The sequence below is a fragment of the Conger conger genome, chromosome 2, assembly GCF_963514075.1.
Source record: "Conger conger chromosome 2, fConCon1.1, whole genome shotgun sequence".
Taxonomy (NCBI): domain Eukaryota; kingdom Metazoa; phylum Chordata; class Actinopteri; order Anguilliformes; family Congridae; genus Conger; species Conger conger.
In genome coordinates this window covers 84,901,643-84,919,245 of record NC_083761.1, presented here as the reverse complement: position 1 = coordinate 84,919,245, position 17,603 = coordinate 84,901,643, and the positions used below count along the sequence as shown (strand labels likewise).

The window sequence follows — 17,603 nt, the reverse complement described above, 5'->3', positions numbered from 1 at the left end:
TTACATACAATGTGAAGTGCCATTTCTTTTTTTACTTTTGAAGTTGAAACATAAGAGTGTGATTTTTAACCACATGTAAACGGTCAGACACAAATCTTGGGGTAGTGCCTATTGTTTTGGAGAAATTCATCTTTTTGATTAACTTACCCATGTGACAACTTAACCCACTCTCCCCTACACCTCAATAATCAGAAACGGCAGAGAAGCTAACTGTTCAATAACTTTTGGCCCCATAAAATGGTGGGACAATGTATATATAAAAAGGGATGTAATTTCTATATGGATCACCTGATATGGATTTAAATGTGGTCACATTAAAGGTGACAGTCTGAACTTAGTTGTTTGATTTGAAATCCAATGTGCTGGACCACATAGCCAAAACAAGGTAAAACAGTAATTGTGTCACTATCCAGATACTTACGGACCTCCCTACATGTCTGTGTTGCATAGTGACTTGACGTTCTTCATTTTGTCATTTAAGAAAGCATTCTTTAATTTTCAATTCAGAAGAATAGGATAAGCGAGCATGTGGTACATAGATTTTTGGGGAAGTTATGGATTGTGGCCAATAACATTTTACTGGTAAATGTTATGCTATAAAATGGAATATTCAGTGGCATGCATGTTGTGTAAAACCAATACAGGGCATAGTTCTCAGAAGTTTCATAATTTCAGGGGGATTTAAAAAAATTTTTTTTTTACGATCAACTGTGTTTGAAATTCAAAATTGCAAACATGCAAAATTATGTTAAATGTGTTTTTTCAATATTCAGAAATTTTACAGTTACAGAAGTGTCGACTAGAGTGGATACCACGCATTAAAGGTTTAAAAAATGTTAATATGAATTTGCAAAGCAACATAAGTGTGTTTTTGGAAACTTATTCAACACAAATATCATGGAAATATATTTGTTTGTGATTAAAACCTTCTTAAACATATTCAACGTTCCAGTTTTTGGCTTTTAGAAAATACTTGCTTTAGCAGTATGTTTGGTATCTGTCACGTTTCAGGTCTGTCTCGCCATGTTTTATGTTGATTTATGTTTATTTATGTTGTCTTAGTCACGTAGTGTCTCATCATGTATTATGTTGTCTAGGTTCGTCATGTTGTTTAGTTATGTTTCGTTATGATTTATTTTCTTGTCATGTCTAGTTATGTTTTCGTACGATTTTATTACCTGGTTATGTTGAGTGGTTATCGTCTTAGTTTCGCTTTGTGTTATGTTTTGATGCATGTTTATTGTTACGTTAACTGGTCGTTGTTATGCATACACTTTTACATGTTTTTCCGCAAACCTTGCGTTCCGCCTTTTCTCTCTCTCTCTCTCTCTCTCTCTCTCTCTCTCTCTTTTTCTGTCATTCACTCCCTAAGCGTTTCCATTTGTCTATTTACTAAAACTACTAACGCTAGATCAGGATTGGGTAGAGACTAACAAACTAATCATGTGTTCATGTTACCTTACGTTTCTCGTGCATGTCATTTACTAATTTACTAATGCTAGGGCAGGATAGGTTTATTACTAACGATTACTAATCTCCTTGTTTAACTTGTCATCCATCGCACCTGTTTTCCATTTCCTTGCTACGCTCTAACTAATTGTCTACACCTGTCTACACCTGCATTTATAGCCCAGTCGCGCAACTGTTCACTACGAAATTGTCTGCCTCTGTTTTCCACGCAACTCTTGAGCATTTACTGTTTTGATTACACGTTACGATCCAAGCCCGTTACCGACTATTGATTATTGATTTCTGTTTTGTGACCATCGTTTGTTTTTTGACTACGTCCCCGCCTACCGTTTTTGTACTTTTGCCCCGCTGATTGTTTCATGGTTTCGACTCCCGCTTCGCCCACGACTACGCCTCTGCCTGCCGTCCGCCTGTTCATCTGCCCCGCTGACAGCTCTCCTGCTACCGGACCTCCCTGCACGCCTACCGACTACGAGATTGCCTCTTCCCTCGGCACCGTGCTTTTTGTTTGTTTTGTATTTGTTTTGTATTTTACTATTGTTTCTGAGTCGTGCATTTTGGGTCCAACCCCCACGCACCCGTCTCAGAACAATTTTGCCACTATGGACCCTGCTGACTCAACTGCCATGTTCCACGCCCTCCAGGAACAAGGAGCCATCGTCCAGCAGCATTCACAAGGAATCTCTGAGCTTCACCTAGAGATTTGTGAACTGTGTGCAGAGATGAGGAGGTTCGCCGTTGCGGTCCTGCCACAACCACGGGAGGAACCCACCCACCCACCCACTTCCCCGGCGGTCAACCCCTCGGGAGCCTGGCAATTCCGGGAGCCCCAACAACCCCCTCCGGAGAGGTTCGGTGGAGAACCTGAGAGGTGCAAGGTGTTCCTACTCCAATGCGAGTTTGTATTCAAACAACAGCCCCAGACCTACAACAGCGACGACCGTCGGATTGGCTATGTGATGGGACTACTCAAGGGGAGGGCGTTGGATTGGGCTACGGCGGTGTGGTCCGGGGATTCTTTCCCTCCTCGTTACCCAGTCTTCGCCGACGAGATTCGAAAGGTGTTCCAACACGCATCCAGCGACCAGGAGCCATCCCAGAGACTGATTGCTCTGCGCCAGGGACAGAAGACCACGGCAGACCACTCCATCGACTTCCGCACCCTCGCAGCGGCTACTAGTTGGAACGATGCAGCTTTGGCGAATCTCTTCCTGGCCAGCCTGAGTGAGACGCTCCAGGACGAGTTGGCGCGACTGGACCCCATCACCCAGCTCGACCAACTCGTGCGCACCACGATCCGCCTGGACAACCGTGCCAGACATCGCCGGTCGGAGAGACCGATCCTTCCCGGCAACCCGTACCCCAGGCAGGGCCCAAGTCCTCGACGAGAGGAGCAGCAGTCGGAGGGATCCGAACCCATGGACCTGTCCCGGGCCGGTACCAGGGTCTCTACCGAGGAACGAGCACGCCGTGGGGGCGACATGGCTCAGGCAGTAAGAGCAGTCGTCTGGCAGTCGGAGGGTTGCCGGTTCGATCCCCCGCCCGGGCTGTGTCGAAGTGTCCCTGAGCAAGACACCTAACCCCCAAATGCTCCTGACGAGCTGGTCGGGGCCTTGCATGGCAGCCAATTGCCGTCGGTGTGTGAGTGTGTGTATGAATGGGTGAATGGAGAAGCATCAATTGTACAGCGCTTTGGATAAAGGCGCTATATAAATGCCTGCCATTTACCATTTACCAGAACCACCGGTTCGTGCTTCTACTGTGGGAGGCCGGGTCACACCCAGGCTCGGTGCTCCTTCAGGACCAGGCGACCAGTAGAGGTGAGAGCAGTCGACAGGCATGAGGGTGCTGACAGAGAGAACCATCGTCCCACGCTCACCACGCTGTTGGTTCTTCCCGACAGAACAACCTGGATTAACACATTGGTGGATTCTGGAGTGGACGCCAATCTCATCGACGAAGTGTTGGTGTCCGAACTGAACATCCCCACCCTCCCTCTACCCCACCCTGAGAATGCGCGGTCGCTGGATAGAAGGACTTTCTGCCGCATGACGCACATCACTATTCCCTGTCAACTGGTCATTTCTGGGAACCATCGGGAGATGATCCAGTTCCGCGTCATCCAGTCCCCCAATGACCAACTCATCTTGGGATTACCCTGGCTCCAGAAACACAACCCCACGATCAACTGGAGTTCCAATCAAGCTCAAGCCTGGGATTCTAGATGTCATCTGTCCTGCTTGCGTTCCGCTCCACCACCAGCAGAGGGAGCACCAGCTCCACCACAGACTCCCAAGCCCTCCCTGGAAAGGGTTCCCACACCTTACCATGACCTGGGCGCAGTGTTCTCCAAGATACAAGCTCAGTCTCTGCCGCCTCATCGACCCTACGACTGCGCCATCGAGCTCCTTCCTGGTTCGTCACTTCCCTCAAGTTGCCTTTACAACGTCTCCAGACCTGAAAGGGAGGCTATGGAGACATACATCCGTGACTGCCTGGCTAACGGACTAATTCGCCCTTCTTCCTCTCCCGTCGGTGCGAGATTCTTCTTCGTCCAGAAGAAGGATGGCTCCCTACGCCCGTGCATGGACTACAGGGAGCTGAACAACATCACGGTGAGGAACAAGTATCCTCTGCCCCTGATGGACTCCGCGTTCCACCCACTTCACGAGGCCACCATCTTCACCAAGTTGGATCTTCGCAACGCGTACCACCTGGTCCGGATCCGTGAGGGCGATGAATGGAAGACCGCCTTCAATACCTCTCTCGGACACTTTGAATACCTGGTCATGCCATTCGGCCTCACCAATGCTCCTGCTGTGTTCCAGGCCCTGGTGAATGACGTTCTTCGGGACTTGTTGGGTCGCCATGTGTTCGTCTACCTGGATGACATCTTGATCTACTCCACTAATGCCAAGGATCATGAAAACCACTTCAGGCAAGTTCTACAAAGGCTTCTAGAGAACAAATTGTTTGTCAAGGCAGAGAAGTGCGTCTTCCACTCCGACACAGTTGAGTTCCTTGGGTTTATCCTTGAGAAGGGACAGATCAGGGCGGATCCCAAGAAGATTCTGGCGGTCACCGACTGGCCCACACCCACCTCACGCAAGCAACTCCAGCGCTTCTTGGGATTCGCCAATTTCTACCGAAGGTTCATCCGTTCCTATAGTCAAGTGGTCTCCCCTCTAACCAAGCTCACGTCCCCAGCGGTGCCATTCCAGTGGAGCCCCGAAGCTGAGACAGCCTTCACCAAGGTCAAGAGACTGTTCTCTTCCGCTCCCATCCTGGTACACCCCGACCCCACCCGCCAGTTTGTGGTCGAGACGGATGCTTCCGACACAGGGGTGGGAGCAGTGCTCTCTCAGGTGGCGGCCGCTGACAACCGACTACACCCCTGCGCCTTCTTCTCCAAGAAGCTGTCCCCGGCGGAGAGGAACTACGACATTGGAAACCGTGAGCTGCTGGCAGTCAAACTGGCGCTGGAGGAGTGGAGACATTGGCTGGAGGGGGCCGAGAAGCCGTTCATCGTTTGGACCGACCACAAGAACCTGGCATACCTCCAGACAGCCAAAAGGCTGAATTCTCGACAGGCGAGATGGGCGCTGTTCTTCGGGAGGTTCAACTTCTCTCTGACCTACCGTCCAGGTTCGAAGAACGTTAAGCCCGATGCCCTGTCCCGTCAATTCAACACCTGTTCTGAGCGTGAGATCCCCGAGAACATCCTTCCTGCCTCCTGCACCATCGGATTTGTCACATGGAAGATCGAGGCGGTGATCCAGAGGGCTCTACGGGAGGATCCCGATCCCAGGTCCAACCCCGGATTACGCCTATACGTCCCCTCAGCCGCTCGGACACAGGTGCTGCAATGGGCCCATTCATCCCTCCTTTCCTGCCATCCCGGCTTTACCCGCACCTTGGCGGTGCTGAAGCGGAGATTCTGGTGGAGTGCCATGATCCCCGACACCAGACGCTTCATCAAGGCTTGCACCACATGCGCCAGAAGCAAAGCATCTCACCAGGCCCCTGCTGGACTGCTTCAACCATTGCCGGTGCCCAGCCGACCCTGGAGTCACATCGGAGTGGACTTCGTGACCGGACTTCCCCTTTCCGAGGGTAACACCACCATCCTGACGGTGGTGGACCGATTCAGCAAGGCGGCACACTTCATCCCCCTGGCTGGATTGCCCACCGCCCAAGAGACCGCGGATGTTCTGGTGAGAGAGGTGTTCCGCATCCACGGACTTCCATCGGACATCGTATCTGACCGCGGCCCCCAATTCATTTCCCAAGTCTGGAAAGCGTTTTGCGTGGCCCTCGGGGCCACAGCTAGCCTCTCTTCGGGCTACCACCCGCAGTCCAATGGCCAAACTGAGAGGGCCAATCAGGACCTGGGGGCCGCTCTACGCTGCGTATCGGCCAAGAACCCAGCCGGCTGGAGCAAGATGCTTACCTGGGTGGAGTACGCTCACAACACCTTACCCTGCGCCGCCACCGGGAGATCACCGTTTGAGGTCTCCCTGGGCTACCAACCTCCACTGTTCCCTGACCAAGAAGCCGAGATCGCTGTTCCCTCCCTCGCCATCCACATGAAACGGTGTGCCAAGGTTTGGAGGGATGCCAAGGCCGCGCTGCTAAGCACGGCAGACCGTAATCGGCGTTTTGCTGATCGCCACCGCACTCCAGCTCCAGCCTACAAACCAGGTGACTCCGTCTGGCTGTCCACTAAGGACATTCCCCTCCAAGCCACCTCTCACAAGCTACAACCCCGCTTTATTGGTCCCTTTAAGATCCACAGTATCATCAACCCTTCCTCTGTTAAACTTTCACTCCCTGCTTCACTTAGGATTCACCCCACTTTCCATGTTTCTTGTATTAAGCCTGTATCCTCTCACCCCATATGTCCCCCGGATCCCCCACCACCTCCCCCCCGCATTATTGACAACCACCCTGCATTCACTGTTAAGAAACTCTTGAACATTCGTAAGAGGGGCCGTGGGGTGCAATACTTGGTTGACTGGGAGGGCTATGGCCCTGAGGAGCGTTCCTGGGTCGCTCCCAGTCTCATTCTGGACAAATTGCTCATCAGAGACTTCCATCGTGACCACCCTGATAAATTCCAAGGACCGCCAGGAGTCGGTCGTTAAGGGGGGGGTCCTGTCACGTTTCAGGTCTGTCTCGCCATGTTTTATGTTGATTTATGTTTATTTATGTTGTCTTAGTCACGTAGTGTCTCATCATGTATTATGTTGTCTAGGTTCGTCATGTTGTTTAGTTATGTTTCGTTACGATTTATTTTCTTGTCATGTTTAGTTATGTCTCGTTACGATTTATTTTCTTGTCATGTCTAGTTATGTTTTCGTACGATTTTATTACCTGGTTATGTTGAGTGATTATCGTCTTAGTTTCGCTTTGTGTTATGTTTTGATGCATGTTTATTGTTACGTTAACTGGTCGTTGTTATGCATACACTTTTACATGTTTTTCCGCAAACCTTGCGTTCCGCCTTTTCTCTCTCTCTCTCTCTCTCTCTCTCTCTTTCTGTCATTCACTCCCTAAGCGTTTCCATTTGTCTATTTACTAAAACTACTAACGCTAGATCAGGATTGGGTAGAGACTAACAAACTAATCATGTGTTCATGTTACCTTACGTTTCTCGTGCATGTCATTTACTAATTTACTAATGCTAGGGCAGGATAGGTTTATTACTAACGATTACTAATCTCCTTGTTTAACTTGTCATCCATCGCACCTGTTTTCCATTTCCTTGCTACGCTCTAACTAATTGTCTACACCTGTCTACACCTGCATTTATAGCCCAGTCGCGCAACTGTTCACTGCGAAATTGTCTGCCTCTGTTTTCCACGCAACTCTTGAGCATTTACTGTTTTGATTACACGTTACGATCCAAGCCCGTTACCGACTATTGATTATTGATTTCTGTTTTGTGACCATCGTTTGTTTTTTGACTACGTCCCCGCCTACCGTTTTTGTACTTTTGCCCCGCTGATTGTTTCATGGTTTCGACTCCCGCTTCGCCCACGACTACGCCTCTGCCTGCCGTCCGCCTGTTCATCTGCCCCGCAGACAGCTCTCCTGCTACCGGACCTCCCTGCACGCCTACCGACTACGAGATTGCCTCTTCCCTCGGCACCGTGCTTTTTGTTTGTTTTGTATTTGTTTGGCTGGATCTTCATGTATGGACTTTGCTTGTGTTGACTACGCTCCTGGGACTCGTCCCGAATAAAGCCCTAACGGGACTTTATTTTACTATTGTTTCTGAGTCGTGCATTTTGGGTCCAACCCCCACGCACCCGTCTCAGTATCATTGTCTCGAAGCACTGTCCAATGAGTTTAGAGGAATTTGGTTGAACTTGAGCACATACACTCAGTGAGCACTTGTTATTTATTACTTATTTTTTAGTCTTCTGCTGCTGTAGTCTATCCACTTAGAGGTTTGACGCGTTGTGTGTTCAGAGATGCTCTTCTGCCTACCACTGTTGTAACGTGTGGTTATTTGCATTACTGTCAGCTTTGATGGCCATTCTCCTCTGACCTCTCTCATTAACAACGTGTTTCTGCCCGCAGAACTGCTGCTCACTGGATATTTGTTGTTTTTTGCACTATTCTCTGCAAACTGTAGAGACTGTTGTGTGTGAAAATCCAAGGAGATCAGTCGTTTCTACTCATACCACCCTGCCTGGCACCAACATTTCCATGTTCTGACATTTGGTTATTTAATTAGCCCTGTCGTTTGCGTGATCTGTCGTTTTTAAGCCACATTCCGTGATATGAACAGCAGCTGATAAATGTTCTCGTCTTGTAGAATTTTATTGTCGTCTATTTCACGAGTGAATCCGTCACGGTGCATATGGGTAACTGGTGGCAGCAAAATCCTGCATACACACTGAACCTCCAGGACTGGAGTTGCCCATCCCTGGGTTTACATTCTATGACTGTGCAGAATGCTACAAGAATCTTGACACCATCTACAACCTGGCCCTTAAACTTTAAATCTTTACAGTTAAACGTTAACTGGAAAGATACCTCACAAGGTGATAAATTCAACAATAACAGGGACATGACCAGACTCTGTGGTACAACAAATTCATAATGACAGAGCCATCTGTATTCATAGTGACGGAGCCATTTTAGTGTGGTCATATTCTCATGCTTGCTTTGGCATGTTGGCATACGGCAGAAGCTCCCCACCCTATTCCTGGAGATCTGCCATCCTGTAGGTTTTCACTCCAACCCTAACAAAGCACACCTCATTCAACAGGTTCAAGCAGGGCTGCCCAACCCTATTCCTGGGGATTTTCCATCTTGTAGATTTTCACTCCAACCCTAACAAAGCTCACCTCATTCAAGAGGTAGTGCAGGGCTGCCCAACCCTGTTCCTGTAGGTTTTCCCTACAACCTTAACAAAGCACACATCATTCAACAGGTCGGGCAGGGCAGCCCAAAATATAGAGTAGGCGGTGGGAGAACATAACCAAGGGGTGAGCCAGTAGAGGAACATGGCGAATCTGATAAAATGCCATTCACCTTCACACTTTCTGTCTTATTTGTCAGGACATCGATTCTCCATCCCCCCCCCAGGGAGGCTATGCAATGAATTGTCATTTTTTCCCACGCTGCCCTGTGTAATTTCACCACCTTTTGCACCGCGGAAAGAATGATGGCACAGAAAGACGTCAGGTTTCTTGGCACTGCCATGTTTGCACACGGGAACAGTCTTTCCTGTTTCAGACCAATTTCAACTCACTCCGGAATACGTCGACGGCTTGGAAGACTCTGAGATCAGAGACAGTGACATCTTCCTCATCACTTTTCCAAAATCAGGTCAGACTTTTGTCCTTTGATTTCAAGACCCAAAATGGCTACATCTAGACCAGGGGTCTCCAACCCTGGTCCTGGAGAGCTACTGGGTCTGCTGGTTTTTGTTTTCACCTTAAAATCAGCACCTGTTGAGACCCAGGTAACCAGGTGAGGTGAGTTAATGAATTAAATTAGAGCAGTTGATTATAGTTAATTGCAGGGTAAGAACGAAAACCAGCAGACCCACTAGCTCTCCAGGACCAGGGTTGGAGACCACTGATCTAGACAGAGCTTCTGTGTTCTCGATCAACACTGTAAACAAGTGGTCTAGATCTACACTGTAAACGAGTGGTCTAGATCTACACTGTAAACGAGTGGTCTAGATCTAGGTGGCACAGAGGGCCGTGTATTGCGGTTGTTATTCCACATTTTTATTAGCATAGGCCTAGCTATGTAACTTATTTGAATTATGGCTGTATCCTTGCACATAATGTATATAAAGTGAAATGTGTTATTTGTATCATCTAAATAACTGTTGCGTATACTCCGTGCTTTTAATGCACTTAAATGCATATGGCTGAATGAGGAATTGGAATCAATAAAAGGCAGCATTAATTGGCTGGAATGAACCAGCAGACACACTCCGTGATGGGGCCACTGCTGTACGCAAGGATTATAATACAGATGTGGTAAATTCAGATGCATTACTCACTTTAAAGGGTTCACATTCATTCATTTTATTTATTTTCTCTAAAACCCTGCAAACTCAGACACTGAAAATCCCAGGAGATCAGCAGTTTGAGATACTCAAATCACCAACAAACATTCCACAGTCAAGGTCACTTCGATCACATTTCTTCCCCATTCTGACATTTGGTTTGAAAAACAGCTGAACCTCTTGACCACGTCTGCATGCTTTTATGCATTTAGTTGCCATATGATTGGCTGAGAATGCAAATATATTAACAAGCTGGTGTACAGGTACAGGTCTACCTAATAAAATGATCCTCACCCCACCCCACCGAGCACTTTATCATTTATGATAATTCCTCAACACAGTTCTGTTCATGCAGGAAGATGTAGAAGGTCCTTTAGGTGCCCTGGTATTTGTAGGTTAACACTGATGTTACAAGATTACACTGCAGCCCCAGACTGGAGCTCACTGATGTCCCAGACGAAGGTCAGAGGGAAGTCCTTCATCCTCTCCTGGAAGACTCTGTCGAAGCGTTCACTCTGAGCCACCGTAAGGTTGTTCTTCCAGTCCCCAATTGTACCTGAATCACAACGACACAGACAGATAATTATGACCTTCAGGGAAATGGAAGTGGTAGCCAATCGTACCGCTTTAGACTTAATTAAAATAAATCAAGTGTGAAAGTACAGGACCTTGTGAGAACATCGGTTTCATTCTGATCACAAAAAGCTCATCTTGTCCTTACCTTTACGTAGATAATGTACCCTCTCTTTTACATTTACTCGTTTTGACAGCAGCTCATAGTTTGCAAGAGGATCGATCTTCATGTTCTTAAAGGTTGCTCTTTCTACCGTTTTGTCGACTGTTGCACAAGACGCATTTTTCCCCAAAAACTCACTGATCTTCACAACAACAGATCTGAGATCCTGAAAGAAATAAAGTAGCGTAGTGGTTAAGGTAAATGACTGGGACACCAAGGTCAGTGGTTCTAATCCCGGTGTAGCCACAATAAGATCCACACAGCCCTTGAGCAAGGCTCTTAACCCTGCATTGCTCCAGGGGAGGATCGTCTCCTGCTTAGTCTAATCAACTGTACGTCGCTCTGGATAAGAGAGTCTTCCAAATGCCAATAATGTAATGTAATCATGTATCCCCCAGGAAAAATTGGAGGGGGGTGTAAGTGAGGATAACCAGTATGCACAAGAAGGTCACCTTGATCATCTCTTCATAGCTTAGAAAGAGGATGTTGTACTTGTCTCTGTTGTTGTACCATCCCTTGACGTGGTCAAACCAGCAACCACCAACCACTGGAAAGATCAGTTAAAAGAAGAAATCAGTCAGGGTTAGGGGGCGGAGCCAGATGAACATTCCATTTAAAGACCTGGACATTTACTGGAGCCACAACACTGTTTATCCCTCCCCCTTTTCGGTAAACGCGCCGACGTTGAAACGCCATTGGCTGTGGCAATTAGAACCAATTTTCAACCCATGAGCTTGAATTATTGTACAGTTCTACAATGTTTTTGAGTCAGCATGTCAGTGAGCCCTTTTCAATGATGGGAAGGGATTTAAAATATTATTTACAAGACTATTGTAACAAAAATATTACCGATTGTAGCTCGCTCAGGGTAGCACAGCACTGGCACCTGAAACCAACATGAGGCCAGGATGGAAGCCGAGCTCCCAATGAAAACACACACCACACACTACACACTTACTCTGACCAGAAAGGAAATGGTCCAGTGTTTCATCAATGTTTTTTTCCTGCTTCATTAGGAACTCGAATTTTGCAAAATGAAAGTAGGAGACAAGGGTGTCCTTGGGGTTCCGGAAAACATAGATGACCTGAAAACAGATGGATACAGCAGGCTGCAGGAATGAATCTGCTTCACCAAGTTTGAGCAAAATTGGAGCGCTCACCTCTGGTTGATTTCACACAGAATGACCCTTTGGAGAGTGTGAGGTCGAGAGTGTTTAATTGTGGGGGAAGGCCGTTATCCCCCTGTGGGAAATTCCTGCGAGAAATACTTACTTTGGCCTTCTTCTCCTTCAGGCCTCTGGGGGCCAGGTGCTCCTGCAGATGGGAGCAGAACAGCCTGGGCGATGGCCGTTCGATGAATTTGGTGCTGGGGACACTTTTCGGCAAGAACTCCAGCCAGGGCATTTGCTCGTATGTACATAGGTTCGCGCTGTCCGGAAGATCCTCTTCGTACAACGAGGTAACAATGCGCTGGGTCCAAACTGTACCTGGGGGGGGGGGGGGGGGGGCAGGGAAACAGGAATGCGAGGGGCAATGAAAAAACTAACGTGCGGATATGCGGTTTGTGTATGCAAGCTATTCCGAGGCGAAGGTCTATTTAACAGACCAATGTTGGCGTATCTATGGAGAGGAGATGCGAAAAAAACGGTTATGGGAGCCGATTTTTAAAATTGCCACACAACTGAATAATTGATGGGGGAAACACTGGCTCACCATTCACCAGTTACTCATCCCCATCTTCCATATAGTGCACCATATGGGGGCGACATGGCAGTCAGAGGGTTGCCGGTTCGATCCCCCCCCCCCCCCCCGGGCTGTGTCGAAGTGTCCCTGAGCAAGACACCTAACCCCCAAATGCTCCTGACGAGCTGGTCACAACTTTTGTGAGTGTGTGTATGAATGGGTGAATGAGACGCATCAATTGTACAGCGCTTTGGATAAAGGCGCTATATAAATGCCTGCCATTTACTAAACAGTCAACACAAAGACAGATGGAGAATCCAAAAACCAGGGTACATGAAACAGTCTGGAAAGAATGCGGTAAACACATTATAATCTGGCAAAGAATAGACGAACCACATTCGTATTTATGCGCACACAAGTTATGCCAATTAATGCTGCCTTCAGCCAGCCATATGCATTAAAAGCACGGAGTATACGCAAGTTATTTAGACAACACAAATAACTCATTTCACTTTATTTACACTACGTGATACAGATGGAATTAAGCAAATAATAGTTATATAGCTAGGCCTGTGCCAATCAAAATCTGGAATAACAACCGGCATACATACAGCACTTCATGCCACTGAGATTTAGACCACTGGTTTACAGTGTAAATGACGAGAACACAAATGCGCAGTCTAAAATATAGCCATTTTGGGTGTTGAAATCAGAAGAACGAAAGTCTAACCTGATTTTGGAAAAGTGATGAGGAAGACGTCACTGTCTCTGATCTCAAAGTGTTCCAAGCCGTCGATGTATTCCGGAGTGAGCTGAAATTGATCTGAAACGGGAAAAAATGTTCCCCTGTGCACAAACAGGGCGTCTTTCTGTTCCATCATTCTTTCTGCTGTGCGAAAGGTGGTGAAAGTACACGGGGCAGGGAAATTGGCAATTTTGTAGGCTACAGGACGGGGGCGGGGTTGGGTAGTGGGAACGGCGCTGTGCCGTCGTCAACTGGAGATTGACTCGGCAGCTGGTTTCCGTTCCAATCGCAATTGCAATCCCAGAAATTTAACAAACTGTTATTTTTTTATTTCTCAGGTGCAATTGCTGTTTTCAGGGATCATTTACCCTCTTAAGCCATGTTAGAAATCACAATACTTCAAGCTCAAGCAATAAACACGCTCAAACTACTACACTGTTTATCCCTCGGCTGTGGCAATGAGAATTTCTTCAGGAAACGCAGCCCAGATTATTTAAAAGTATACGATTATTTCCTCACTTCTAGGACATTGTTGTGATTCTCTCTAGTCGTCTTTGTTTTTATTTTTTATTATTGTTTTTGTTTGTTTGTTTGTTTGTTTGTTTGTTTGTTTGTATGGTTGACTGGAGGTGTAGAACCAAATGTAACAACATGTAGCCTAGCTATTAGGACATTTGAGTCACTTTTTGTGCCATCACTGTCCACTGTGTCCCGGTAACAACAAACCAATCCCTGAAAAGCAACACCATGGAAATAGCATGTTCAGGAATCATTAAACATACGATTAGAAGTTTCTCTTCAGAAAGGCACACATGAGTAGCGTGTTGCTTTCGCTCAACCAGGCTGTTAGGGTGTTGCATTTTTAGTGCGCTTTGGTAGACTATCAGTTGGCGTCTGGAGCCCGCTTAAGGACCGCGCGTATACTTCAAGTCATACGGTAAAGTCGATTGCTTGACGTCAGCGTTTTTTCGTTCTTTCTGCGCTTCGCTCAATCGAATCAGGAATAGCAGTGGCTACTCGAATGCGGCGAACCTCTCTGGGGTGCCTGATACATCACAAATGCTATTCCTGTTCCTCTCAAAACCCTACCCACAACAGAATCAACAGCCGACAGAGGTGACGGCCTGATTCTTCTCATAGAGGAATCGCGTTTTCAACAGGCTTTGGACATAAACAACGATACCTCATTGACGGGTAAATAGCGATGGCAGAGGCTAATATTTCTGTCACAGAAAGTCAGTTCCGATGTCCTATTTGTCTGGATATCTTGAAAGATCCAGTGGCCATCCCCTGTGGCCACACATATTGCATGATGTGCATCAATGGCTACTGGGATCAGACGGACACCGGGCAGTATAGCTGTCCCCAATGTCGGGATACGTTTAGCCCGAGACCGGTTCTAAGAAGAAACACGGTGCTTGCAGAAGTGGTTGAAAAACTGAAGCTCACCGAGCTTGTAAACGCGTCCGCCCCCGACCGTTATTTGGGATGTCTGGGAGATGTCCCGTGTGACTTTTGCCCCTTGGACAACAAACTAAAAGCGGTCAAGTCATGCTTGGCATGCCTGGCTTCGTACTGCGAGATCCACGTCGCTCCCCACCGCGAAGTTGGCACTCTGCGGCGGCATAAACTGGTGAACGCGATCGAGGGTCTGTCGGACAGACTCTGCTCACAGCACCGACTGGGCCTAGAGGGCGGCGGCTGCGAGAGCCAGGTGGACTGGAGCGGCGACTGTCCCCTCTGCGAGTCGGACCAGGAGGACCTGCGCAATGTCGACGTCCAGCGGGCGAGGAAACAGGTCAGAGGCGCGTGCGACGCTCGTCCTCTTCAGCAGCGGTGGCACAATTAGCCGGTTCGAACGGTGACGACGCCGTCATTTGCGTTTACAGTGTGGTCGACATTGTGCGTTCGTCGTAAGCCACACATGGGGTATATATATATATATATATATATATATATATATATATATATATATATATATATATATATATATATAGATATATAGCCGAGGAAGGGGGTCGTCGTTAACGGGTAGGGTAAAGGGGCCATTCAGATAAGGGAGACTGCGATAATGGGCGAGTTGGAGTGGTGTTATTGATGAACGGTACATATGTCCTTGTACAAAATGGGTTTGCCCTTGAGTCAGTGGACGACTGGAAGGAAGAATTCGGAACGCAAACTCCAGCGAGAGGAGTCGTAGGTACCCGTAGCCTGTAGGCCCGTCCATTAACTTCAGACGGGAATACTGTTACGCTATTCCTGGGCAGTTTGTACAGTGCAGCGCACAGCCAAAACTTTCCGGATGCATATTGAAACGATGACTTCACACGGAGTGGTCAATTCAACCTACATTTATAAACACCAGACACATGTAGTCCGAAAAAAATCCTTTTTTTTTTTTCTTTTTTTTTTTTTTTCCATTATGCATTTTTAGATGGTTATGGGTATGCGCTTTGCACTTTGTTGTACGTCGCTCTGGATAAGAGCCTCTGCCAAATGCCATTAATGTAATGTAGATATAAAATTGAGGTAGTACTGGGTAGTACTTCACATGGTTAAAGCACATTTCACACCGTATAGAATTGGTCTACAGGCAGGACTATCAGGTGCACCGACATTAGGGCCTGTTGTCGATCATTAGTGCATAGTGCACACACCCATTAAAAAGCGATAGAAAAAAAACTGGTCATTAAGTCACTGCTGTAGCGGAAAAAGGGCAAGTTAAGTGGGTGTGTCTCTGGGAAACCCATCATCAGGCGCGGTGGGGCTTTAATTATTTACACTGTCCATGCGTTTATGAATGCAGCTGTGGAAACGCAGACCGCTTCTTTATTTTAGCGTCCATCTGTGGTGTCGTATTTAAGTTCTGCTGTCAGTCAGGTCTAATGTACTCATGGCAACCCAATTGCAGAGTTAGCTGGATAACTGCATTGACTGAAACCGGTTAGCCGGATAACGGCTGGACAACTGCACTGAGCAAAACTGGTTAGCTGGATAAATGCTGGATGACTGCACTGAGTAAAACCCAGAACAGCTCTTTTTACTTCAGTCCATGTTCCAGATTTGGGAGGGTTCCCGGTTTTACTCTGTGCCATTATCTGGACAGGTCAGCAGTCCATCACAGGGCACTAACACCATTCACTCACACACTCATACCTACGGGCAGTTTAGACTCTCCAATCAGCCTAACCTGCTTGTCTTTGGACTGTGGGAGGAAACCCACTCGAACACGGGGAGAACGTGCAAACTCCACACGGAGAGGCCCCGGCCTTCGACCGGGATTCGAACCCAGGACCTCCTTGCTGTTCGGCGGCAGTGCAAGGATAAAATTTTCTAAATGTTCCCTGGACGCACAGTAATGCTGTCTTTGGGCACATGAGTTAAGTTTTCCCAGGAAAAAAAAAAGGTACAAAGTAGTTATATGTTGCTGGCTAGGGGTACAGTTTGTGCACCTATAGGGTACCGCCCTAGCGACAAGCATCTGTACCTTTTTAGGCTCTGTTCTTACCTTTATTTCTGAGAGTGCAAATAAGCACATTATAGACTCATGTACCATACATTTGGAAGGGAGTGGAGGTGCAAATGAGTAAGTTTTCCAAGCAGTTTTCCTAGCAAAAAGGTAGGGCAGCCTGTAGTGTAGTGGTTAAGGTACATGACTGGGACCCATAAGGTTGGTGGTTCGATCCCCGGTGTCGCCACAATAAGATCCGCACAGCCTTTAACGCTGCAGCTCCAGTCTAATAAACTCTCAGTCACTTTGGGTAAAAGTGTCAGCCAAATTACATGTAATGTAATGCTGAGTTGCTGAAGCTGCCTTTCAGCATTTCTCAGGTGCTCACGTGAAATAAGGGTTTTTGCTGTATGGACGTGCTTGCTTCGTAACCCTTCTGTATACAAGGCTGTACTGAACAGCACCCAGTGTCCGCAAAGAAGCTTCTTTTTAACATCAATTATTCACGATGATAATTTTGATCAATAATTCATTTGAACAAATCGTGCTTCACGCAACTAATGTTACGGTTATAAAATAGTTATATAATAGTTATACAGTTGACTGGCTAAGGATGAGTGGCTAGGTATCAAATTAAATTTGTCGTGTGCTTTTCTCAGTGGATGGGGATTGTTTCGGTTTTTATGTTGAACCCATGAATGAAACCTGCCTCCCGCTGTATCTATGGTTACACAGGCCCAGCTGCAGGAGTGCCAGAGAGCAGTTCAGGGCCGGATCCGGGCCGGAGAGAGGGAGCTGGAGGACTTCCAGCAGGCACTCGACTCTCTTAAGGTGCTTACTGCTGCCATTCAACAACAACAACAACAACAACAACAACAACAACAACAACCAAAACAACAACAACTACCACTACTGTTATCAACACAATTACAACAACTACTACAACACATGCTGTTACTATTACTATAAACTACAACTATAA

At 47.2% G+C, this 17,603-nt stretch overlaps 2 protein-coding genes across 2 annotated transcripts in view; one reads left to right on the top strand and one right to left on the bottom strand.

Annotated features, from left to right (window-relative positions):
* Nucleotides 1-10,009: 10,009 nt before the first annotated feature.
* LOC133122117 (amine sulfotransferase-like) lies at nucleotides 10,010-13,708 on the bottom strand. Its single transcript, XM_061231853.1, has 6 exons — nucleotides 13,156-13,708; nucleotides 12,015-12,229; nucleotides 11,701-11,827; nucleotides 11,195-11,289; nucleotides 10,728-10,908; nucleotides 10,010-10,562 (listed from the first exon to the last, which is right to left on the bottom strand). Exons 1-6 carry the CDS (start codon nucleotides 13,304-13,306, stop codon nucleotides 10,423-10,425), a joined length of 909 nt encoding a protein of 302 aa, XP_061087837.1. The 5' UTR covers nucleotides 13,307-13,708; the 3' UTR covers nucleotides 10,010-10,422.
* Nucleotides 13,709-14,166: 458 nt separating this feature from the next.
* LOC133111358 (E3 ubiquitin/ISG15 ligase TRIM25-like) overlaps nucleotides 14,167-17,603 on the top strand; it is a 12,133-nt gene continuing 8,696 nt past the window's right edge. The window contains exons 1-2 of the mRNA XM_061221634.1: nucleotides 14,167-14,968; nucleotides 17,357-17,452. Of these exons, the coding sequence (XP_061077618.1) occupies nucleotides 14,375-14,968; nucleotides 17,357-17,452 (690 nt within the window). The 5' untranslated portion in view covers nucleotides 14,167-14,374. The remainder of the gene's footprint in view (nucleotides 14,969-17,356; nucleotides 17,453-17,603) is intronic.

Excerpts from the sequence above, each read along its gene's own strand:
- LOC133122117 (XM_061231853.1), bottom strand. The coding sequence starts at position 13,306 with ATGATGGAACAGAAAGACGCCCTGTTTGTGCACAGGGGAACATTTTTT. Across the intron at positions 11,290-11,700 it reads CCATTTCCTTTCTGGTCAGA|TGGTTGGTGGTTGCTGGTTT; the intron begins GTAAGTGTGTAG and ends TGATCTTTCCAG. Across the intron at positions 10,563-10,727 it reads GGTACATTATCTACGTAAAG|GTACAATTGGGGACTGGAAG; the intron begins GTAAGGACAAGA and ends GTTGTGATTCAG.